This window comes from Corythoichthys intestinalis, chromosome 6 (genome assembly GCF_030265065.1).
Source record: "Corythoichthys intestinalis isolate RoL2023-P3 chromosome 6, ASM3026506v1, whole genome shotgun sequence".
NCBI classification, from domain to species: domain Eukaryota; kingdom Metazoa; phylum Chordata; class Actinopteri; order Syngnathiformes; family Syngnathidae; genus Corythoichthys; species Corythoichthys intestinalis.
The window spans coordinates 11,504,096-11,529,062 of record NC_080400.1 but is presented as its reverse complement, the minus strand read 5'-3'; the positions used below and the strand labels follow the sequence as shown (position 1 = coordinate 11,529,062).

Genomic DNA, 24,967 nt, shown 5'->3' with positions numbered 1-24,967 from the left:
AACAAAATTCCTATAACTGCATTAACCATCACAGTGAAGTCTAACTGTAACTGTTGAAACAAATCTGAATAAGGAAAAACATTGCAATAAAATAATGCAAACTTATTAAACTTGAGAGTGGCTGAGATTCTTCTTCGTGTCAGGGGTTCGCTTTGGCCTGGGGAGTCAAGTTCAGCATTCGCTTCAATGATATCTGGCGCCATCTAGCGTCGTGAATGGTTATAACGTCTAGACCCCGAATATAAGACGACCCCACTTTTTCGGTCTTATTTCAATGCAAAAAACACAATCTTATATTCGGGCCAATACGGTATATTGGTGGAAACGGATTACGCTACACAAGCACTTTATTATGCTTGTAAATCTGATGTTGGTAGATTGTTTTCTTCTTGGAGATGAAATACATGTGTGGCAGCTTAGGCTTTTTTTTACATAGCGTTTTGACAGTTGCCGTCATATTTTCGGAATCAAAGCACAGTGTACCGGAACAGCATTCCGGCCCTGAATCTTATACCGAAACAGCATTCCGGCCCTGAATCTTATACCGGAACTGCGTTCTGGCCCTGAATCTTATACCGGAACTGCGTTCCTGACCGTTCTGGCCCACTTTCACCCCTGCCAGTCAGTAAAATGAAATTTCTGTATCTGTACACGAGTTCTGTTTTCTTGTATTCTTCTATTTATTGGTGCTAAAACGAGGGTGCGCGTTATAAACGGGTACAATAATTTTCCCTAGATTTTCCAAGTAAATTTGGGGTGCACATTATACACGGGTGCGACTTATATTCGGGAATTTACGGTAACACATTTGTGCCTTTGATCGTAGAGCTACCGAGCCTTGTCTCGCTAGATCAAAGCAACAAACCCGTCAATCATCGTTAACTTTAAGTACCAAAGGCCAGCTGCACTGGTGACCAAACAAAGCAGCAGGACGGAGGGTGAGAGGCTATACGAGCATGAAGCAGAAAAACAAATATATCATTTTAATTAAAAACCCAATCCTATTAAAAATGCCACGATCAGCCCCATCAATTGATCACCCAGGCTTAGGTGAAATATTGTTCAAATCAATCATTTGGTACTCAGAAATTCTGTTATCTAAGCTAAAACTGACCTGCCAACCTTTTCATCCAGGAGGCCTCATCGATGCCCAAATTGTTGACCACAATCTTCATGATGCTCCCCAAGAGCTGGTTGAGGTGCTCCGAGGTGACCGAGGTGCAGATTTGGCCCTCCAACTCGGGGAAGTTCTCCAGACCTCGCTCCCACCAGCGCGGGAGGTAATTGCAAAGCATAGGCAGCGTGATCTCGATGACGTGAGGCATTTCCGTGTAGCGCGCCCCCGACTCGGCCAGGTCTTGGATTTCCTTCATGAGGATGTCCAGCTCAGGAATGTCTGGACACAACTCCTCCACTTGGCTGGGGAGACCCAGAACTGAAGGAGTGAAAACAGTTGGCGTTACTGACTGGTTTGGAGAGGTTAAAGACATTGGACTTACTGGTTCTCTCCCGGGGAGTCTTGGTAGTGTAAACAGAAAATGCATTGAACTCATTCAGCTCAGGTTCAAGGAAGGCGACCGGCATGGCGGCTGCAAGGTGGGCCAAACACTCGCCCAGAGCGGGACGCTGCCTGCGTGGGATGACGAGAAAGGAAGAAAAAGGAAAGATAAAGAGGAGTGAAGGGAATAGTATCCTTTCCTATACAGTGAGGCAAATAAGTATTTAGTCAACCACTAATTGTGCAAGTTCTCCCACTTGAAAATATTAGAGAGGCCTGGAATTGTCAACATATGTAAACCTCAACCATGAGAGACAGAATATGGGGAAAAAAATCACATCGTTTTGATTTTTAAATAATTTATTTGCAAATCATGGTGGAAAATAAGTATTTGGTCAATACCAAAAGTTCATCTCAATACTTTGTTATGTACCCTTTGTTGGCAATAACGGAGGCCAAACATTTTCTGTAACTCTTCACAAGCTTTTCAGAGACTGTTGCTGGTATCTTGGCCCATTCCTCCATGCAGATCTCCTCTAGAGCGGGGATGTTTTTGGGCTGTCGTTGGGTAACACGGACTATCAACTCCCTCCACAGATTGTCTATGGGGTTGAGATCTGGAGACTGGCTAGGCCACTCCAGGACCTTGAAATGCTTCTTTCGCAGCCACTCCTTTGTTGCCCTGGCTGTGTGTTTGGGATCATTGTCATTCTGAAAGACCCAGCCACGTCTCATCTTCAATGCCTTTGCTGATGAAGGAGATTTTTACTCAAAATCTCTCGATACATGGCCCCATTCATTCTTTCCTTTACACAGATCAGTCTTTCTGGTCCCTTTGCAGAAAAAACAGCCCCAAAGCATGATGTTTCCACCCCCATGCTTCACAGTGGGTATGGTGCAATTCAGCATTCTTTCTCCTCCAAACACGAGAACCTGTGTTTCTACCAAAAAGTTCTATTTTGGTTTCATCTGACCATAACACATTCTCCCAGTCCCCTTTGGGATCATCCAAATGCTCTCTAGCGAAACGCAGACGGGCCTGGACGTGTACTTTCTTCAGCAGAGGGACACGTCTGGCAGTGCAGGATGGCAGTGCATTGTGTAGGTCATTCACTAGGTCCCCCCTGTGTGGTTCTGGGATTTTTTTCTCACCGTTCTTGTTATCATTTTGACGCCACGGGGTGAGGAGGGAGTTGAAAGTCCCCTCTGCTCTTGAGGGGATCTGCATGGAGGAAATGGCCAAAATACCAGCAACAGTGTGTGAAAAGCTTGTGAAGTTACAGAAAACGTTTGGCCTCCATTATTGCCAACAAAAGGTACATAACAAAGTATTGAGATGAACTTTTAGTATTGACTAAATACTTATTTTCCACCATGATTTGCAAATAAATTCTTTAAAAATCAAATAATGTGATTTTCAGGTTTTTTTTCCCCCACATTCTGTCTCTAATGGTTGTGGTTTACCCATGTTGACAATTACAGGCCTTTCTAATATTTTCAAGTGGAAGAACTTGCACAATTAGTGGTTGACTAAATACTTATTGGTCCCACTGTATTTACTATTTGACTGTTTGTATTACTCTAATATAAAAAAACTACATTTAAATCGAAAACAAGTAGAATATATCTGAAGTATGAGTGGAGTTGACGTTACTGGAATTTGCAGCACCAAGAGAACGGACAGGTAAGGGTGATAACAACTTCAGGATTCCTGCTGACTATGGAAGCCCAATGGGCGCATCATGCAGCTGACTGAGCAAGATTGACGCTGACGGAGCAACACAAGCACGGGACGGCCAAGACATCTACAAGCCCACGTCTGGCCTACCAAATCCCACCACCAGCTCATCTGGTAACCAACAATGGACAGTCCAGAACAATGAAAGGACATCCTCTCCTCACACAAGGAACATCTGATAACGGAGGAACCCGCGACTGAGAAGTTGAAATTCAGCACTCACGCGGTGCTGAGGATGGCAAAATCCTAAACTCTCGTTGCCCTGACAACAGTAACGCCCGAACTCTCTTGCTCAATTCACAACAGACAATAACCTTAAAAAATGACCAAACACAACCTTCTTCCGGCCCACAGCCCGCCCCACAAAAGCCTTCTTAAGACTGAATTCTTTAGCTAGCACTGTCTTTTTTTCGGGAATCTTTTGTTGACCTGTGATTTGGTGACCCTGGATTCAGCCTTCCTCTGCGTCTGGGTCTGTTTGCTGTTTTTGCCTCGCTGTCGAATTGGAATAAATTGTCAACTTGTGTTTTGAAGCTTTTTTCCAGCTTTTAAAATGGAGTCAATACAAGGGGTTTAACCCTTAAATGCACAAGTTATTGGACCCTACACTCTTCCACATTTTTCCAGAATGTGGCTGCGGTCCGAACTGTCAAGTCCCCCAAATTGGAACTCATGCAGCAATTAACATCAGCAAAGAGCGAGAGAGACAGGGTTCTACGGTAGCGGTACAGCTGTGCATTAGCGTTAGCGCCTAGCTGGAACGTGGCTTTTGGGGAAGGAGCGGGCTTGACAAGAGTCATAAAAAAATAAAATGGGTTGAGAATAAGCCTGACAATGCTCTGTTTTCTCTCTGCTCCAATGCACCTGCGCATGCGGCCCAGTTTGCTCAGCACATCTCGGACTGCAAATTAGAGCGCATGTGTGATGCTTGAACAGGCTCAATGTACAAAGGCAGTCTGAACGGATACGCCAAAAAACATATGACAGAAAAAATCGGAATTGTGCATTACGACCAGCGGTATGAACCTAGCCTTAGTTAGCTAGCTAGTTATGAAGTAGGTTAATTTGTTGATAAATAATAATAAAGAGTCATGAAAGACACACACACAAAATACTATATGGACATAATACTTACAGTACACGTATCAGCTCTTGCTGTGTAAAATAATCTTCTTAAGGGATGTCACTTTTTACATACCTAGTCTGTGTGGTCCACGGTAAATTTATTCCTTACAGCCAAAGTTGATAAGAAAGATTCCCATTGGATTCCATAGAAAATGCATGTGGGTCATTTTTGACCCACTTGTGGAAGCTTACGGTAGTAATACAAAAATGATAATTTCTTCAAATGTATAAAAAGTTCATCGAAAATTTGAATGGCATTATATCAAAAAACATGTTTTTTGAGGAATACCTGGAATATGAATTGATAACAATTTTTCATTCTGAAGATATTTCAAGAAAACAACCTCACCGGGTCATTTTTGACCCACTTATGCATCTAAAACTAATGTGAACGCGCGGAGCTTGGCCTTTTGGCCTGGTTGTTGGGTTGCGCCAGCCCGGGTTGTTGGAATTGCACTAGCGCGATTCCCGCAATTTGGCTGGCGTGATTCTGGCAATCTGGCCAAAAGGTCAAATACCAACAGGAGTGAGGGGGATGAAAAGAGGAAGAAAAGGAGGAATAAAGAGGGTGGAAGGAGACAAAAGGAGACGTGTTGTGGAGTAAGAGAAAAAGCGTTGAGAAAATAGATGAAGAGATGCTTGAAGAGGAAGATGAAGAGGAGGAGAAAGAAGAGGGGAGGAAGAGAAAAAAGAGGAATGAAGGCAGGAAGTAAAGAGAAAGGAGGAAGAAAGGAACGGAGTACGAAGATAAGAAGGGAGAGAGGGAAGAAGAAGGTGAAAAAGAAAAAAAGGAAGACACAAGATAAGAATAAAGGGTGGGAGGAACAAGAATTTGAGGAGATAGGAGGAAGTGGTAAATGAAGAAGAGCGAGAGAGGAAGAAATAGAGAGAAAAATAGAATAAAGGAGGGAAGGAATATGATAAGAAAAAGAAGAATAGCAAAAGAAGGAATGAGAGAAAAAGGAGAATAAAGGAGGGCATGAAGAATTGGAAAGAAGAGGGCGAGGTCAAAGAAAAAATACGGGAGAGAAGATATATAACGGGAATGGAGAAATGAGGAGGAGGTAAAAGAAGAGCTAGAGGGGGAAGAAGAGAGAAAAGAGGAATAAAGGAGGGGATGATGATAGAGAAAGGAGAGGAAGAGGTCAAAGAAGAAGAGCGAGAGGGAAGAAGCGAGAAAGAAGAAATAAAGGAGGGGAGGATATAGATAAGGCAAAATTAGAGGGGATGAAGAGCTACAACAAGAAGAGTGAGGAGGCAGAAGAGGGGAGGGAAAAGATGGGAGCGATGAGAGGTACGAGGAAAAGTGGAAGGAGGAGGAAGAAAAAAGGAATAAGGGAGGGAAGCAAAAAGATGAGGAGAGATAAAAGAGGGGTTGAAGAGGTAAAGAAGAAGAGCAAGAGGAGGAAGAAGAGAAAGGGGGAATAAAGGGGGGAAGGATATTAGACATCTAAGAGGAGTGAAGTTAGAGGTTCTCGCATACTTTTCAACGTGTGGTGTCTTCACAGTGCCCAGCGAGTAGATGCTGCACATGAGCCGATAACAGGAAATTTGCAAATCGTCCACTGAGAAGAAGAAAACACATAGGGTTAGTCATCTGTTGCACGAACACCAGGACTCATAAGGACTGGACTCACTCATGACGTCATCTCCAAACTGATGCTGAGCGATGTGGTCGAACAGCGAGGTGAGGACCGGCAGCAGAGCGTTCGTGGTGTAGTTGATGTTCTGGGCCACGCCTTTCACCTACGGTCAGCGACCAGACTTATACTCGTCCCGTACACTTTCATCAGGTGAGATCTCTACAACTTTATCGGAGCGGTTCCTGACCTGGTTGCGGCTGGACACCTTGCCCAGTTTGAGATTCTCTACCATCTTCTCAATGTCATCAGCAGCGCTCTCAAAGAACTGACGCAGTCCAGCTTTGACAATCTCAGGCCCCGATTTCATTACAGTTCTGTGACGCAGTTAGTAAAACTGTTTTTTTTTTTTTTTCTATTTTTTTCCCCAAAAGTAAAAGCATGCGTAAAAGAAACGCGAGACGCACCTTGCGTCCAGCGAGTGGGACAGAATGTGCAGGCAGTTGACCACGGCGCTTGCATCCGTTCCTACGAACAAGGCTGGTCTTAGGTTTGCTTTTTGGCTATTTTTGCATACAAGTGAAGTGAATAAAGAAAGTCTACACAACACTGTTAAACTCATTGGCTGCCATTGACGAGTATCAAATGGATTGGACGCCATCAATGGCAGTGAATGAGTTAAATGCCATGTTTGGTGGTGTAAAAAAAATGAAGCAATGATTTTCCACTATTAATGTGGCCAGTAAAATTGCATAATTCAACGAGCAAATGACATTTTTGGAGAAATTGCATGGGAATGAGGCCTGAACGATATTGGAAAAAACTATCATTGCGATTTTTGGGGGGGGGGGGGTTGCGATATATTGAGATATTAAAACTCGAAGAATTCAGTTGAAGAATGCAGTTCAAACCGAGCATCAGTATGGGGAAGAAAGGTGATTTGTGTGACTTTGAACGTGGCATGGTTGTTGGTGCCAGAAGGGCAGGTCTGAGTATTTTAAGAAACTGCTGATCTCCTGGGATTTTCACGCACAACCATCGCTAGGGTTTACAGAGAATGGTTCGAAAAAGAAAAAATATCCAGTGAGCGGCAGTTCTGTGGGCGGAAATGCCTTGTTGATGCCAGAGGTCAGAGGAGAATGGCCAGACTGGTTCGAGCTGATAGAAAGGCAACAGTAACTCAAATACCACCTGTTACAAACAAGGTAGGCAGAAGAGCATCTCTGAACGCACAGTACGTCAAACTTTGAGGCAGATGGGCTACAGCAGCAGAAGACCACGCCGGGTGCCACTCCTTTCAGCTAAAAACAGTAAACTGAGGCTACAATTTGCACAAGCTCATCGAAATTGGACAATAGAAGATTGGAAAAACGTTGCCTGGTCTGATGAATCTCGATTTCTGCTGCGACATTCGGATGGTAGGGTCAGAATTTGGCGTCAACAACATAAAACCATGGATGCAAATTGTAGCATCAGTTTCCTGTTCTTAGCTGAAATGAGTGGTACCCGGCGTGGTCTTCTGCTGCTGTAGCCCATCTGCTTCAATGTTTGACGTACTGTGCGTTCAGAGATGCTCTTCTACCTAACTTTGTTGTAACGGCTGGTTATTTGAGTCCCTGTTGCCTTTCTATCAGCTCGAACCAGTCTGGCCATTCTCCTCTGACCTCTGGCATCAACAAGGCATTTCCGCCCACAGAACTGCCGCTCACTGGAAATTTTTTCTTTTTCAGACCATTCTCTGTATACCCTAGAGATGGTTGTGCGTGAAAATCCCAGTAGATCAGCAGTTTCTGAAATACTCAGACCAGCCCTTCTGGCACCAACAACCATGCCACGTTCAAAGTCACTCAAATCACCTTTCTTCCCCATACTGATGCTCGGTTTGAACTGCAGGAGATTGTCTTAAACCATGTCTACATGCCTAGATGCACTGAGTTGCCGCCATGTGATTGGCTGATTAGAAATTAAGTGTTAACGAGCAGTTGGACAGGTATACCTAATAAAGTGGCCGGTGAGTGTGTATTTTTGGGTGACACTTCCTTAACTCAATCTCCCAAACTAATGTGGGACTTTTTTTCAAGGCCACATTAATGGAATGGACGAAAAAGGTTTGAAATTAATCCCCTGAATTCTGTTTTTGTGTTTACCAAACCTCTCATTTGAAGAGGTGAGGTAGTTATAAAGCTAACATAACATGAAAAAAGTGAAGTGCTTTGAGGTTGTATTAAACCAATCCAGAGAACACGCAATGAAATCACACGCAGTATTTTTAAAAGCATACAAAAAAAAAAAAAACAGAAGCCATCAGAAAGTTGAAAGTTTACATCACAGCACAAGATCATCAAACTCAATGAAGATGCAAGGAAGCCGCTGGGCACACTGTCACAATGCAGATCGCTTACCAAAAAGAGAAACTCTGTGCCGCACCAAAGCAGCCAACTTACAGAAGATACTGACACGGGGGAGAAAATAAGAAGACGACAAGGAGAGATCCAGAGAAGGAGAGATGTTTGACGTGACATGGAAAGCCAACGTTAGGAAGGAAGTGGAAGAGGATAGACACATCAAACGCTACTTTGGAATTCCGAAAAGGACGTGAACATACCTGGCGATCATTTCCTTCTCCTTGTTGGAGGAATGTCCTCCACTTCCCAGGACTTTAGCAGGAGTGGATAGGAAGTAGAGGCAGTGGTTCTTGAAATACTGATTCACAAGCGGCAAGAGAATCTGGAGGGGAAATTAAGGTTTGACGAAACACATTTCACTTAATGTTTGCTCAATGAGTTAAAACCATGGAGACTATCTTAACAAGTAGCGTACCTTAGCAAAGAATTTGATCTCTTGCTCATGTGGTGACTTCTCGACTCGACCGCTACTAACCACAGCCTCTGTTAAGAGATACAGCATGTAAAAACTTGACATCAGAGTTCTTGTTGTCTACTTTTGTCTGTCTTACATACCGAGATGAGCGATGAACTCCTGCGCAATGTCCATCCATTTGAGAAGTTTCTGCAAAAATCCATAGGCAAAGCGCTTCTCGATGGATGAGATGTCCTGCTCCATGTCCTTCATGCCTCTGAAAATGAAGAAACCACAGTGAAAAATCCAACTTGGTAGTGTTAGTTACTAGAGGTGGGAATCTTTGGGCACCTAACGATTCGATTACGATTACGATTCAGAGGCTCCGATTCGATTACGATTCAGAGGCTCCGATTCAATTATAAATCGATTATTGATTAACAGCCCCCCCCCCCCCCCCCCCCCGATTTTAATTTTTTGTGCATTAGTTCCAAAATTGTTCAAAAATCCTCTCAGGCTACACCAAACTACTAGTTCAGTGTCAACACTTCAAAATAGTAAATAAAATACTCAAGTCCCCATTCTGTATCAGCAGCTTTAAACTACATTCAATTAATTTAATGTTGTGAATCACCCGTCAAAGTTGTTAAAATTATTCCCGTTATTCCGTAATTTCCCTCCTGTCTACTTTTGACATGTCAAAGTTTTAAAACTGTTTTATTATTTAAAGATAGATTTAAGTCAATATTTTGTCGATTTAGGAGCATTTTAGATAAAAAGTTACTTGGGTTCGCTACAACAGAGCCTTCTAGAGAAGTCTTCTGCTTTAAGATGGCGGCTGTTTACTAATGCTGGCCGAGTCTGTCATTTCGCATCTAGTTCTCTAAAACATGTTCTAACACCGCTGTTGTCTGTCATTTTGCATCTAGTTCCACATTTATGTGATATCTACTGTAGCCGTATGTGGCCGTATGTTAGCAACTAGCAACCAGGCGTCGTTTGTAGCGGCTGTTGGCCGCAGTCAGGTATGATTGTTTTTTTATCTATCTATGAGTGGACCATGATATTTATTCTCGGTCCGTTCTTCATTGAGCCCCGAAGACCGCGCCGACTGTGTTTTAGTTCCGCTTTACCTGATATAATTCAATAATCGGAATTTGGATGTTTGTGAATTGTTCTCGAATCACGGCCGAATCGCGAATAATCTAAGAATCGGAAATGTCGCACGTCTCTATTAGTTACTATAGTACAGTGTCTATTAGGAGTGTTTCACTATATCCATGAGGTTCACCCCCGAAGTTTGAATTTTTGATTATATGACATGGCTAAGACTGCGTTCAGACTGCAGGCATATGTGATTCCAATGAGATTCTTCTTGAAATTTGATTTTTAGGTCTAACTCTTTACACTATTTTAGCTAATCAATGCCCAAATCAGATCTGCGCCTGTTCAGACTAGGCCACATTATTGACAGGTTGCTTTGGCAACGAAGGGATCATCCAGCATAGAGCGACGTCATAGAAAGTCAAATCCCAATCGAGCTGCTCAGACTGAGAAGCATCTTGTCCAACTTTGATATGAAACTACCTCCCGTATGTGGTTTCAATCCGTCTCGCAAAAAAAAAAAAAACAGATATCAGTGTTTTGTAACTGTTCAGACTACAAAAGAGCCATCCAGTTTTAATATGGATAGGCTAAAAATCAGATTTTTCCTGCCAGTCTAAACAAGGCCTAAGCCAACCTGGTCACAGCGTATCCGTTGAGCTGAAGGAACTTGAGCAGATCCTGGGCTTTTTCTCTGTCTCTAGCCTTCTCCTTGGCAGTCAGAGTGTCATAAGGCACCAGCAAAGGATGGGTCCCACCACCTGAAATCATATGATTGGTTCTGCTCAGCAACTTGACACTTGTGCAAGAGTTTGGCAGAGGGAAAGCTCTAAACCTTTGGACTGAAGCTCCAGCTTCTTCTTCCTGCCCCAAGTGTTGTGGTAGTTCTCCGCCAGCTGCTCAGCCATTGACTGTGAAGAAAATGAAGAAGCATCTTCAACTTGTGAAGTTTTAAGACAAAGAGAGACATTTCTGATACAAACCTGCAGCTCTCTGGATAACGCCATTCCTGTGATGTCTATTGGTTGAGGGCTGTAACCATGACTAGGATCATAAGTAGCCTACAAACAAAGAATGTTGGTTTGTTTTTGAGGTACTAAACTACAACACAGCCTGAGAATACCTGAGCAGTTTGTGAGATTTTCCGTGTAGCGGCCTTCTTCTCCACCTCTCCTTCACCGTCTCGGGCTTTTTCCAAGGTCCACTCCCACGCCAGCATGGCTTTGATGGACTCTTTAATGGGCCAACGATAGATTTCTTTGTCCTGAGGAGCACAGGAAACAGCAAAATGCAACACAGTGCAAGTCAATACATGGATCTGAAACATAGCTTGGCGAAACTTCTCGATCAATATGCTAGGAAAATTAAAAAGACGACCTTTTCCGAAAACGTTTTATACGGTCTTAACATCGGGTGAGTCTTGGCGTTCTCGTCTAATGCCTCTCCGTAGGTCCAGTTGTTCTGAATCTGTGAATGAGTTAATAAAAGTAACAGACATTATTAGTATGGGAAAATGAATTGATCATGATTTAATCACTGACCTTTTCAAACGCCCATTTATCATGAGTATGCTCTGCATACTTGTTGATAAAGGCGTCCAACCTCTCAGGGATTATGGTGCTGTCAAAAAAATGGACACAGATTAGCATCAAATACTGTAGTTACATTGAAAACTAGAAGATGAAAATTCTAGAGAAATTGCACGTGGATGCTTTGCTCTGCTCTGCTGGTCAGTAACTTTTTCCCCAATCCCCTTTGGAACTGACTGATGTATCAATCTGTCGGCATTGAGGGATATACCGTAACTTGCATTGGCGGACATAGTGGTCAGTGGCACTGATGAACATAGCCAGTGGCATTGGCATACATGGCATTCACTGGCATAGGTGAACAGTGATCCCTCATTTTTCACAGTTAATGGGGACCAGAACCCGACGCAATAAGTGAAAAACAGCAAAGTAGGCCCCAATTTATTGAATAAATACATTTAGCATTAGAAAGATACATATAAGACACGTTTTTTCACTGTTTTCCCAATCTATAATATTAAAAAACTTATATGTATATATAGTTTAATAAATGGTTCTTAAGCACTTCAAATGTAATGATTATGATAAATTTGAACCATGTTACTGTCCCACCGAATTATTTTTAAACAAGAATAAAGTAGAAAAATGCTTGTCTTTATTAAATGATTCATTGAGTGCGTCCACTCAAGCTGCTCACTTACACACAATGAGTTGACACAGCAACTGTTTAACAAGTTAAACAATGATTGACACATGCGGCGCTTTGAAGTTTAAGCTTTCAAGCATCTCTGGCAAGATTAAACCTTAACGTCTGTCAGTCATTATTAACTTTTATAAGCAACTCTAGTGCACAGCCTGACCAAAAAAAAAAAAAAAAAAAGGCACCAGGAGGGAGAGTGAGACTACATGGTCGGATCAGGACAACTCATCTGTATTTATTTTATTTTATTTATTTATTTATTTTAATTGGGAAAAAAACGCAGTGGACTGAGGGCGCAAAGTAGTGAGGGATCACTGTACATAGCAGTCATTGGCATTGCTGGTAATCGTTTTTTCCACACAAATAGGAAGCAAAAACCCCTAAAATTGCAAAAAAGCGTCAAAAAGTTTCATATTGTTTCCTGAAAAACACAACAACAAAGAAAAACTAAATGCAAAAAATGTAAGCATCCCCATGATTACCAGTTTCAGTTGTTTTCCCTCATCCATCATGTTGTTTTCCCTTTTCCAGCTAAATAATCAGAGTGCAGGTACACCGGTCCTCAAGAGCCCCAATCCAGCTTGTTTATCCATGTCTCCCTCCTCCAACATACCTGAATCAAATAATCAGGATTGTTATCCTGCATGCTAAAGGAGGGAGATATGGAAAACAAGCTGGATAGGACCGTACATGGGCACCCCTGAGGTGGACAAAGTCATGAATTAATTTAGAATGTATTCCTCAAATCCTCTGAATGGCTGGCAACCGATTCAGGGAGTGTACTCCGCCTACTGCAGATAGTTAGCTGGGATAGGCTACAGAACCCCCACAACCCTTGTGAGGCTAATGAGGCTAACGAATGAATGAATTTCTCAAATCTTACTTGGTGGTCTCCACCGGTTTCGGATCAAAGTTTCCCTCAGCATCTACAGATGCTTTCTTCTCGGTGTGAGAGGAGTAGCTAGCGTCCACGTAGTCAGGCGGGATGGCTCCTGCGATGCCGCACAGGCACGGCATGGCGATCTTGAAAAGCTCTGCGTCAAATTTCTAGAGTGGAGAGGCGCAGAGTTACTAAAGACATACTCTTAATGTGATTATTTTCCTTTTCACATCTGTACCTTGTGAGCCAAAGACTCAAAGATTCCCCAGAAGAGTTTACGAGAAAGATGCAGCTCTTCTTCTGACGTCACCCCAAAGTTGGCCCAGCCGTTAGGCAAGCAGTAGTACTTCCAGCAGCGGTCATAGTGATTGGTCAGAAGCTGTAGGACAATTATAAATGTTTGGAAACTCGGAAACTCCATGTAAACTAGAAGATGAAATTTCTAGAGAATTTGCGTAGGGATGCTTTGCTTTCTCTCCCAATTGTCGCTTCCTATCAGTTCTGGAGTCGGCATGTGCCGGTCTGATATTCTGATGGGATGATTACCTCGAGCCAAAATATTATCACAGCCACAGGCCCACAGCTCAACATTATTACCATCAGAACAAAAATGATTCAATTATTTTCCATAAAAAGCACGTGTGTATGACTCGCATCATGCTTACAGTATACACACACTCTGGTTCTCAACACAGACAGTTGCCAGAAAGAAAAAAACACTACGTTTTACCACAGCTAGACACACTAAACACACCGGAGTAAATTCTCTGAGAGGGTGGGAAACATTCATGACAGTGTTTACTAACCTTAAATTTTTATAAATGTGAAATCATATTGGAGGTATTGCCTCCTCGGCAGCCACCCTCCACGAACATGTTTTCCATGTCAGTTGGCCCTCCTCCTCTAAGGCTATCTAACTTTTTTGTAGCCGAAGTTTTCCCATACCAGTGATTTCATTTTCTTTGATGGGGGAAAGAGTTCAGGAATTTCACCTTCTCCGGCCATCGTGTAGCACAGCTGACTCACTAACACTGAGCAACAACCGGTTGAGCCTTGCAGCTACAAGCGAGGGATTTCTACATGCGTTTTTGGGACATAAAAAATAGCTACTACCTTAGGGACGGTATGACGGACATTTTTTACGGTTTTGAAACCTTGACATTTACATACCACGGTATACCTTGAAACCGGTAATCGGCACGTGTCTATTATGGAGCATTTTTCCGTCATTTCCTTGTCAACTCATTGACTGCCATTAACGACCCGAGACATCCAATCCATTTTAATTGAGAGATTATGGACGGGGAAAAATATATTAGGCTTGAACGATATTGGAAAAAAAACTATTTTTTTGGGGGGGTTAGCGATACATTGCAATATTATATTGCGATATTTTTTTTTAAATTATATATATTTTTTAAAATAAATTTCCACTAGATGACTTGAATAGCTGTTTGGAAAGACTTTGGATGAATCACCATCACCACAGTTTACAGTGATCCCTCGTTTTTCGCCGTTAATGGGGACCAGAACCCGTCGCGATAAGTGAAAAACCGCGAAGTAGCGTACCCCCCCACAATTTTTTTTTTGTGTGTGTGTGTTTTTTGTGCTCAATGTATTCATTCAGATTTAGTATTGGAAAGAGATACATATAAGACATGTTTTTTTTCTCACTTTTCCCCCCAAATTGATTTAAAAAATGTATAAAAATAAATGGTTTTTAAGCAGTTCAAATGTCATAATTATGATCAGTTTTAAACATAACTGTCCAACCAAATCATTTTTGAACAAGAATAAAGTACTGTAGTAGATAAATGCTTGGCTTTATTAAATGCTTCTGTTTATTTACCTTAGCTGTGACTGTTGGAGTGACATGTAGAAATTTCAAACTCCTCATGATCACTTCTGGCATTTATACAGTACGTATGTCTCCAACGTCTCCACACACACTCATTCATTCCAGCGCGGCTTCCTTGCAGAAACTGTTTAACAAGTTAAACAATGATTGACAAATTGCTGCCCGGCTTCTTTGGCCAAATCAAAGCCATCGTTAACTTTAATAAGCAAGTGCCGCAGTGACTGAGAGGAACAAAGGGCTTGGAGAGAGAGGGTGTGAGGCTGTGCGCAGAGCAGAAAGCAAGGCGTATGTGGATTAAAAAAAATAAAAACTATCACACGTGCTTGCGATGGGACTATCGCGCACGCGCACATCGCGATGGCGATGTTTAAACGATATATCGTTCAGGCTTAAAATATATTATATGTGGGAGGCTTTTTTTGCAAAGCAGCCCCCAATCAGGAAATGGTAGTGTCAATTAAAAGATGGCAAACCTTAAGAGGCATCTTTGCATATTCGTTGAGGATGGGCACGTCGAACACCAACCTCCTGAGCAGATGTTGAAGCATGGATGGCCGGAGGTACCTGCCAACAGACCATCGTGAGTGAAATGGATTTTTCACCTTTCACACTATCCATTCCCGATTTTCCCCAGACTGACTTGCAAAGTGACATTAAGCATTCCTCAATCACGTCCCTCTGGGCTTTGGTAAGGGCTCGGCCGCGGGACAGCCGGTATATGGTGTGGAGCATAGAGTCGATCATGATGGCGCGGTGGTCAGTGCCGGCGAACAAAGGGGCGCACTTGGTGAGCAGAGGCAGAACAGCCGAGCTGAGGTAGCGGTTCAAAGCCAGCGCCATCTCGGTGGTGCTGAAGGCCACCTAGAAGCAGAGAGGTTGTGTGGTTACTAACTTGGAAATTATCTATTTTAAGATTGTAATTAAAAGACTCACGGTGTCCAGAGATGCAGCAGCTCTCATGTCAGGCAAGAAGCCAACCTCCAGCACGTGAAGTAGGAAGTCCTGGTTCTCGATACCATACACTCTGTCCAGGAAGAGCACCATGGAAGCTTTGTGGTCAGGTACGAAGCTGGCAGACATCTTGGGTTCGACAACCTGACCGTCTGGAGAGTTGAAAAGCAACAAAGTGCTCAGTGGGAGGTATCAGATGATTGATAGTGTTGTACTGTTTGTACTTCACCTTTGCCATGAGCAGGAATCTGCACTGGCAAGCTGATGACCCCCACCAGATCCTCAATGGGAACCAGCGATCTCAAGATGGCTCGGATCCTTAGAGCTTCACCCTTTGCTGCTTGGATCAGCTAATGGACGTTCAAAGAAACATTAAGAGTTCTAGTTTCACATTTGAGGGGAAATAGCTATGGCAAAACCAGCTCCACTCACGTGCATTTCTGGGGCGCAGCGGCCCAGCAGATCTATAAGGGCCGAATAGAATGACATGATGGCGTTTCCCAGGTGCACCCGACTCTCCTCCTGCTGCTCTTCACCACCGAACCTGACAAGAAAGACAAGAAGTCCAGAGTGAACAAAGGTAACAAGACCCGGGACACAGAGAAGCCATAAGAAACCCACATAAAGCGCCTGTCTTTTTTGACAGTTGGTCCATCCCTTGCTGGATCTTCTGAGATCTTAATCGCCTCCTCCATGGCTGCCAGCAAACCGTTGCCACCCTCTCCTCGGAGCGCCGGGCCAAAGCACTCGGGCCGGCGGATGAGAAGACGCACCACCACATTGGCGTTCTCTTCCACGCTCTCACCTGTAAGGGGGCGGGAAGTCAACCACAAGAACGTTAGTTTAATGACGAAAATCCTATCAATCTCACTGAGTAAACGCTCAAAAGTCATTTCTTGACTAGACTAGAATAGGGCATCCTCCCAACCAAAATGCATGTGCCTACCCTATGACTACCGTGACTCTTAAAGCCTGTTCCTTCCCCACACTAAAGAATCTGTTTATGACCCCCAAAAGTGCATTTGCAGGAGTGAGAAAGACAAGGTTTCATGTAAACCAGGGGTGTCCACACTACAACCCACTGCCCAGTTTTGAAAATGAAGAAAATACCATTGAATATGGCCCACACAAGAAGCTTAAAGTGCGTACGACAAGAGAAAAAAAGTCTTAAATAGGATTATTATGTGAATTAGAATCATATTTTCAGACGATTCGACTATATACAACTATTTAGCAAAGCGCAGATGACGAGAAATTAGTCTTTTAATCTGCCAGTTAGCCACGCCTACCATTACAGGGCTCTAACATCCCCAACAGGTGGATGACGTCAGCGGAGTCACGATTTCATGTGATTTAGTATGCAGCCCATTGGGAGGAAATTATTCACAACGAGGAAAACACGATGAAGAGAGTCGCAAAATGTCACTGTTTCAGTCTCTCTACTCCAATATTTTTACAGGAATTTCTTTTTATCCAAGTATTTTTCCCCAATAGCTAAATAAATGGCTTGAGTAGGACCAGTCAGCCCATCGAGGAGGAATTATTCACAACGAGGAAAACACGACGAAGAGAGCTGCAAAATGTCATTGTTTCTGTCTCTCTACTTCAATATTTTTACAAGATATTCTTTTTATCCAAGTATTTTTCCCCAATTGCTAAATAAATGGCATGGTCATGACAAATAACAGTATTGTGCTAAATGGAATATGAAATAATAAAAATGCACTTGTTCAGGACGACATGGCAAAATTACTCCATAATGGTCAAAACTGTCGACTTCACCTTTACTGTCACGCCTCCTGAACGATATTTTATGACACCTAAATCGGCCTTATATCACTTCCCTTCCCCGGCTTCGGAGAATGTAAACAAACCAAGAGGCGTGACAACTAGCCGACATGCTAACCTGAACCGAGTGATGTTTCAAAGTCTTCGAAGCGGAAAATCACACATAACTAGCCCGGGTCATTTGACATGACAACTGGGTTGTCGACTGTCTCCGCCGATCGGCAAACCGCCCGGCGGAGAGCAATTTACAGCTCGTTCCCCGGAGGAGTGCGGCTGCAGTTATTGTGCAGCTAACGTGCAGCTAATGTGCATGAGAGCTTTTTACATGCCTATCAATGATCAAACGTAAGTAGTCCTTTATTTGAAGAAAGTTTGTCGTGTTTACTTTGTAATCGCTGTATTCGCAGCTATTTTTAACAAAAAGTTGCAATTTCTGATCGGGCGGAAAATTTGACGAACACCGGGCATACCAAGAGTGCAAAAGCTGAGTATAGTGCTCGGCCGTTGGGGGGGATGTGCGACAAGCCGCTGGTTGTCGGCCAAGGGGACAAGGAGCATGTCAGCCACAAAATGCAAGCCACCTCCGTATTAAAATGATCCCAGTATTTGGCATTATACAAAACACGATGTTTACTCACTTCCTCGTAAGTCCCATGGTCCCACAGTAGTAGGGCTTGTTTTGGCCAATATCCACCGGTGAATGGGAACCTTTTGAAACTCCTAAAAGGCGCACACGCCTTTCCCTCATCCAGCAAGATTTTTCGGCAGCCGTTTGGCTGGTGTGATGCGAAAAATAAACGTATTAATCCGCAAAATCAGCTGAATCCTTCGTCCTTCTCATACCACAGTACGGCTGTATAGTGAAGAGGACTCCTTCCTCCGTACACGTCAGAGCGCCCTCTTTCTCAACTCGAGACTGTTGCCGGAAGTCACTCATTTTCATGGCGCGGTATTCAAAAAACTAAATAAATATAGCGATCGCTTCCACACACATCCAAGCGGTCCATATCATTCAGGAGCATAAAATACCGCGTGTATTATAAAATAAGCATGCTGGCTGCAGCCTCCCATCTCAAGAAACTGGATACAGTTCAAGCAAAAGCTTTAAGGGTCTGTTGTGGTGCTCTCAGAACAAGCCCAATCCCGGCAATGCTGGTAGAGTTGGGTGAGACTCCTCTGTCAATTAGGAGAGCAAAATTTGCTATGCAATATGTGATCAAATTATTAGCATATCCGGGGAGTCATCCTGCTAGGCAGGTCCTTGAGGAGGTGTGGGAGTGGGGGGCTAACAAGACTGTGCCTTATGTATACAAAATGGGTAAAGAGCTGCAAAGGCTGAAACTAGGAGAGGTGGGTGTGGCTCCGAGTGTGATTTGGACTGGTAGTCCACCATGGACTTTACCTACCCCGGATATTGATATGTCGGTGATGGTACTGGCTAAAGAAGGAAGTAATTATGTGGGGCTTGTGGATAAATTGATGGCGAGTAGATGGGAGGGGTTTCTCCAAATTTACACTGATGGGTCAAAGGACCTCAAGTCGGGAAAAACTGGTTTTGCAATTTACGTCCCTGATTACGATGTTCTTCAGTTTAAAAGTATTTCTAATGTGTCTGTATATGCAGCTGAAATTGCAGCAATAATATGTGCTTTACAGTGGGCAGAGAGTACAAAACAGGAAAGGGTAGTGGTGTGCACTGATTCAGCATCTGCTCTGGAAGCTTTGGGGGGGAGAGGACAAGGTTCACGACCTGACCTCATCTCAGCATTGCTGTCAATCGTTCATAGAATTGAGAGGGCAGGCGGTGAGGTAGGTTTTGTATGGGTTCCAGCCCATGTGGGGATCTTTGGAAATGAAATGGCCGATATGGCGGCGAAGTGGGCTCTCAAACGGGAAATTCAAGTTGAAATAGTCCCTGGAATTTATGAGTGAAAGGGTAAAATTAAGGCGTATGTGACAGCTGTCTGGCAAAAAATTTGGGATAGTGACACCAGGGGGCGTCATTACTTTGCTATTAACCCATCTGTCAAATTTACTCCGGTGTATATCGGTAAAGAAAGGAAATATGCCGTCATGTTAACGCGTCTAAGATTGGGTCACTGTGGACTAGCTTGGGATCTGGCCAAGATAGGTAAACATCCTGACGGTAAATGTGAGCACTGCAAACAATAGGCCCCTGGTGGGAGGAAAGTGTCATTACATGTAATTGACTTTCCTATACAGTTCTGTATATGAGTTTAAAATTAAGAATTTTCCGGGAAAATATTGTCTATAAAAGTTGTATAGCAATAAAACAAACAACAAAAATGAATTTAATGAACAAAAAAAGATATTTTAATGGGTCAAAATGATTTTTCGAACAGATCAAGTGATTATCACCTTAGACCGTCATTTGCTTTGCCAAAATCACCCGAGGACCGAAGAGGCAAGATGGATATACATAATTTTTTTCAAACCTAAGCTTTCAAAAGCAACAACAACTACTGAGCAAGAACCAAGGATTGAAAATGTGGACCATGAAACGCTGGTGAGCGGCGTTTCAATTTGCCCCACTAAAGACGCTAATTGTACAACAGAGCCACCACTGGTGTCTTGCCAATGTAGTTACCCCCGTCAAAAATTGTGTCCACTGGCCGCGGGAGCGCACACACACACACACACACACATTAGTTATGAGTTATGTCGACTTAAACAATGAATTGAAGCCAGAAAAGAACCATAGTTATATATTTTGGTCATTAACGTTTATTAAACTGGAGAAACTCCATACAGGACTTGAATTACAGTAATAACAGTTATAGGTCATCCTATGAGTAAAACAGTGAAACATTGCCTTTTTTATATTCAGTACGTATGCTACGTTATACGACAGAAAAAAAGTTTTTTTTTTAATGGATGTGCCATGTTTTGAAACCTCATAGATGACTACATCACCAAAACACGGAAATCGAGCAAATCAGTACAGCGCAGTGGCTCCACCCGGGGATACAATTTTTGACTGGGGTAACTACGTTGGCAAGACACCTGTGGGCGTACCATATTCAATGGATGATGATCTTGGCGAAAAGTATAGCCTAAGCAAACTGATTTGGAATTCCCCTCAAGAATGAAGGGTAACAAAAAAACAGTCATTTTCAATTTATTATTATAAATATTCTTGTAAGTTAATTTTTTTGCTGACACTGCGTTTTGGGAGTCATCGACATATTGTGCCCCCCTGCCCCAAAAGTCAAACTCCGCCTATGGGGTCCAGTCAAAATGGATTGCACGTCTATCACCGTCAATGGCAGCTAATAAGTTAATACTTTAAAATGAATACATTTTAAAAACCCGATCTTTTTTTTTAGACACCCCTGATGCAAAATAACTAAAGAAGACACAGGTAAATAATAAGAAGTCAGGACCAATGTGTGAAGTACTGTTACCATTCACAAAAACTGCAAATCGTAGGAAGTCCAAATATCTTTCCCCTCCGCATGGATTCCAGCCAATGTCTGGGTAACCCTTGGATAGCAGCATGGGACACATCTGTAGGCCACAGCCTGCCAAGTACGTCACTACCTGTAACATGCGATAACAACATCATTAGAAAAGGTTTGTGAAGTGGGGTGTGTCTATATACTTTTAATGTCAGTTTTCAAACCATTTCTAGGTCCTGCTCCTGCAGTGCTAAAGCCAGCTCATTGTTGTCGATGCAAGAAGCCGCTGCCACGTCTAGAGGAGTCGAACCACGCATGCCTGCGAGTCAGAAGCACAACCATTTAATTAAATACTTGGCTTGATAACAAAAAATATCGTAGACCAGGCGTGTCAAATTCATACTTGCTGTGAGCCACCCTGTTGTTATGATTTAATTCAGAGGGCCACTGTTTGCCAAATAAGGCTGGTCTGATGTACCGACGAGTCGACAACTTATCGACAATCAAATGAATCAACTAGTGCATTTTGATAGTTGATAAATCCTTTAGAGATTGTTGACCTAAGAATGATCAATATTGTTGTTTGTTGTTGTTTGTTTTTTTTAGCTTCGTAATAGCAAATACTCTATTATTCATTCATTCAACTTCCAAGGGGCGGTGCCGGAGCCTATCCCAGCTATCTATGGGCAGTAGGCGGGGTACACCTAGCCGATCTAGACTAACAACTATTCATGCACACACGTATACTGAAGGATACTCTATTACAGGGGTGTCCAAACGTTTTGCAAAGGGGGCCAGATTTGTTGTGGTAAAAATTTGGGGGGCCGACCTTGGCTGACGTCCTTTACGGAGAACCATATATTTAAGCAAATTTTAGCAAGCCATTCTGTGTGTCCACTCCTACCTCACTGGCCGACAACAATTCATCAGCATTAACAACTGCACGTCCCCTGCTGTTTCCCTACCACAAGGTGTCCCCCAAGGTTTAGTTCTTGGCCCCCTCCTCTTCATTCTTTACATCCTCCCCCTTGGTCAGATCATCCGTAAATTTGGACTGCAATTTCACTGCTACGCCGATGACATCCAAATATACATCTCCACAAAAACCATCTCACACAGCACCAAAACTACACTTCACAACTGCCTCAGCGAAATTAAATCCTGGATGCAACTTAACTACCTTCAACTCAACAGCAACAAATCTGACATAATCATCATAGACCCTACAGCTCACATCAAAAACAGTCAATTCTCCCTTACCATCGACAACTGCACCCTCCCTCTCTCAACACACTACCGCAACCTAGGTATCATTTTCGACAATAAACTAAGATTCGATCAGCACATCAACCACATCAGCATAACCGCCTTCTTCCACCTCAAGAACATAGCCCGCCTCTGCCCCTCCCTCACCTACTCTGCTGCAGAAACCCTCATACATGCATTCGTCACCTACAGACTCGATTATTGTAACAGCATTCTTTTCGGATCTCCAGCCAAACTCCTCAATAAACTACAATATATCCAGAACTCCGCTGCACGCCTTCTCACCCGTACCCCCTACAGGAATCACATTACCCCCGTCCTTCATAAACTGCACTGGCTTCCCATCTCACACAGGATACATTTCAAAATCATCCTTCTCACATACAAAGCACTCAATTACTTGGCTCCTCCTTACCTCACAGACCTTCTCTGTCCCCACACCCCCTCCCGTCACCTTCGCTCATCTAATGGAAACATTCTCGCACTGCCCCCACAAATAACACACCGTACTTGGGGGGACAGAGCCTTCTCCATTGCTGCCCCCTCACTTTGGAACGCACTCCCTAAAACCATCCGCACCTGTTCTGATCTTCCCATATTCAAAAAATTGTTAAAAACTCACCTTTTTAAACTGGCTTTTAATTTGTAATTCTTTCCTCTATTGTTCTTTACTGCCCACATTGTGTGAGCTTAATTTATTTTTTTCCCTCAACTGTAAAGCGCCTTTGAGCACCGGTAAAAGCGCTCTATAAATAAAATGTAGTATTATTATTTGTATTATTTGCTTTGTTATTATTTTTAATTAATAATTTCAACATTGTTGCAACTAGCCTTTGTGGCATTCTCCTTCGACTCTCGGGCTCTTGCGAAATACTGCTGCTGTAAAATTAAACTAGCTTCAAGTTGCTTCAATTTCTCGCTACGCATCTTCCCTGTAATCTTGTTGTCCATGTCAGCGTGTCTTGTTTGGTAATATCGCCTCACGTTGAACTCTTTAAAAACATGGACTGTCTCTTTGCAAATGAGGCAGACACAGTTGTTGCGTATTTTAATGAAGAAATAGTAATTTTCACCTATCCTTGAAGGGTTGGCCGGCAACTTTCTTTTTTTTGTTGATTGTCGCCATTTTAGAAAATTGTGAGTGAGGGTCACACGGGGTAATGTTGCTTAGAGTGCTGCTGCCTTTCAGTGGGTAAATGAGGAGCAGCATTTAGTGTGTAAGCTACTTCATATGCTGGTAGCAGTATTTCTGACCAATTTATTAAGTCTGTGCGCGGGCCAGACGTGATTGATTTTATGACAGAGGCTGGGGGCCCGATGAAATTTGACCACGGGCCGCATTTGGCCCCCGGGCCGGACTTTAGACATGTCTGCTGTATTTTATACAAATCGTTTTTGAAAAGTTTTTTTTTTTTTAATATAGAAGGAGGAAAGAGTAATTTTCTCTTTTATATTTATTTATATACTGTATTTTTATTTTCGAATTATTTTACATTTTATTAAATATAGAGCAAATATTCTTTTTTTTAATGTAATTTTTAATTAAAAAAGGAAAAGCAGTAAGTATTTCTTTTTTATTTTATTCATTCATTTTTAATTTATATACAATTTTCAATGATAACAAAAAAACGGGGGGAAATCATTATTTAATTTTACATTTTTGTTTCAATTTTAAACCAGAAAAACAAACTATTCTCTCTTTATTTTCTTTAAAACATTTTAAAAGATGAGTTAATTCAAAATTCTACGAAAAAAAAAAAAAAGGGAAAATATTGTCGTTGACCTTAAATGAAAGACTATGGCAATTTCAATTACATTTAAATTCAAGCGAGATTTTGGCAATGTACAAATTTTACTTTTGCGGGCCAGGCAAAATGATGTGGCGGTTTGGACTTGGTCCCCCAGGCCGTGAGTTTGACACCCATGCTGCCGACTTACCAAGTCCGATGCCACTATTCTGCAGCAAGTAACTGAGATGGTCAAACATGGAACGCTGGTTCTGTCGACTGATTCGGCAGAAGTAGCAAAGGAAGCGGCAGCAGTTGGTCACCATTTGTGGGAAGCGGATCTCCTTTGGACCAAAGTTGAAAAAGTGTTGTTAAAAAATTGCCCACCACAGCTTTAAGACCACCATCTCACCACGCTATGCTATATAATTTAATGGGAAAACCCTTTACCTTTGAGTCTCCACCCCCACCCAAAACGTTGACCATCACCTCCATGACTGTCTCGTGCATACCAAGAGCTCTCATCAAATTGGGGTGCTGGTAGAACACTTTGTTGTTCATGATGTTTCTGGAGAAGAATGAAAAGCAAATCTATCGCCATTTGAGAACAACAACATGATTCTGTAATTGGGAGGACCTTTTGGCTTCAAAAGTATTGAAAAATAAGCTCAACTTCTGTAGTTTTCTGCTACATAATTATACAGTAGCTAAGACACGATAAACTATCAAAGTTTTGATTAGCTTAGTTTACAGATGAATTGTCAAAATTATCACATTATTTTGTTGATATTTTCAATACTGTTCATGTAATTGCACTAACAGGGTTGCAGGAAACTGGGCTGCAAATTTAGGCTAATGTTATCTTTTTCTTGAGAGAAGACGCGAGCTATTTAGCTAGCTGCTTAGCTAGCAGCTACCGCTGATCAAGAGGAAGGAATTTAAAAGTAAATATAAAATAAATGTATTATTCTGATATTTTTATTGCAAGGTCAATCAAGGTTAACT

At 42.5% G+C, this 24,967-nt stretch overlaps 1 protein-coding gene across 5 annotated transcripts in view; it reads right to left on the bottom strand.

Annotated features, from left to right (window-relative positions):
- Positions 1-24,967, bottom strand: part of LOC130918015 (ryanodine receptor 1-like) — a 209,063-nt gene that overhangs the window by 86,529 nt on the left and 97,567 nt on the right. For 3 of the 5 annotated variants that reach the window (XM_057839856.1, XM_057839860.1, XM_057839857.1), the window contains 28 exons: positions 24,413-24,530; positions 24,174-24,306; positions 21,194-21,288; positions 20,976-21,111; positions 16,384-16,567; positions 16,195-16,306; positions 15,992-16,112; positions 15,745-15,914; positions 15,452-15,672; positions 15,285-15,375; positions 13,192-13,332; positions 12,957-13,120; positions 11,386-11,464; positions 11,222-11,311; positions 10,968-11,108; positions 10,828-10,905; positions 10,680-10,755; positions 10,482-10,605; positions 8,902-9,017; positions 8,762-8,829; positions 8,547-8,668; positions 8,344-8,393; positions 6,409-6,469; positions 6,192-6,318; positions 5,999-6,107; positions 5,845-5,926; positions 1,500-1,630; positions 1,115-1,435 (listed from right to left, as the gene is read on the bottom strand). In XM_057839856.1, the coding sequence (XP_057695839.1) occupies positions 1,115-1,435; positions 1,500-1,630; positions 5,845-5,926; positions 5,999-6,107; positions 6,192-6,318; positions 6,409-6,469; positions 8,344-8,393; positions 8,547-8,668; positions 8,762-8,829; positions 8,902-9,017; positions 10,482-10,605; positions 10,680-10,755; positions 10,828-10,905; positions 10,968-11,108; positions 11,222-11,311; positions 11,386-11,464; positions 12,957-13,120; positions 13,192-13,332; positions 15,285-15,375; positions 15,452-15,672; positions 15,745-15,914; positions 15,992-16,112; positions 16,195-16,306; positions 16,384-16,567; positions 20,976-21,111; positions 21,194-21,288; positions 24,174-24,306; positions 24,413-24,530 (3,461 nt within the window). Of the gene's footprint in view, positions 1-1,114; positions 1,436-1,499; positions 1,631-5,844; positions 5,927-5,998; positions 6,108-6,191; positions 6,319-6,408; positions 6,470-8,343; positions 8,394-8,546; positions 8,669-8,761; positions 8,830-8,901; positions 9,018-10,481; positions 10,606-10,679; positions 10,906-10,967; positions 11,109-11,221; positions 11,312-11,385; positions 11,465-12,956; positions 13,121-13,191; positions 13,333-15,284; positions 15,376-15,451; positions 15,673-15,744; positions 15,915-15,991; positions 16,113-16,194; positions 16,307-16,383; positions 16,568-20,975; positions 21,112-21,193; positions 21,289-24,173; positions 24,307-24,412; positions 24,531-24,967 lie in introns of all 5 variants that reach the window. The other 2 variants (XM_057839859.1, XM_057839861.1) reach the window with 1 other exon arrangement.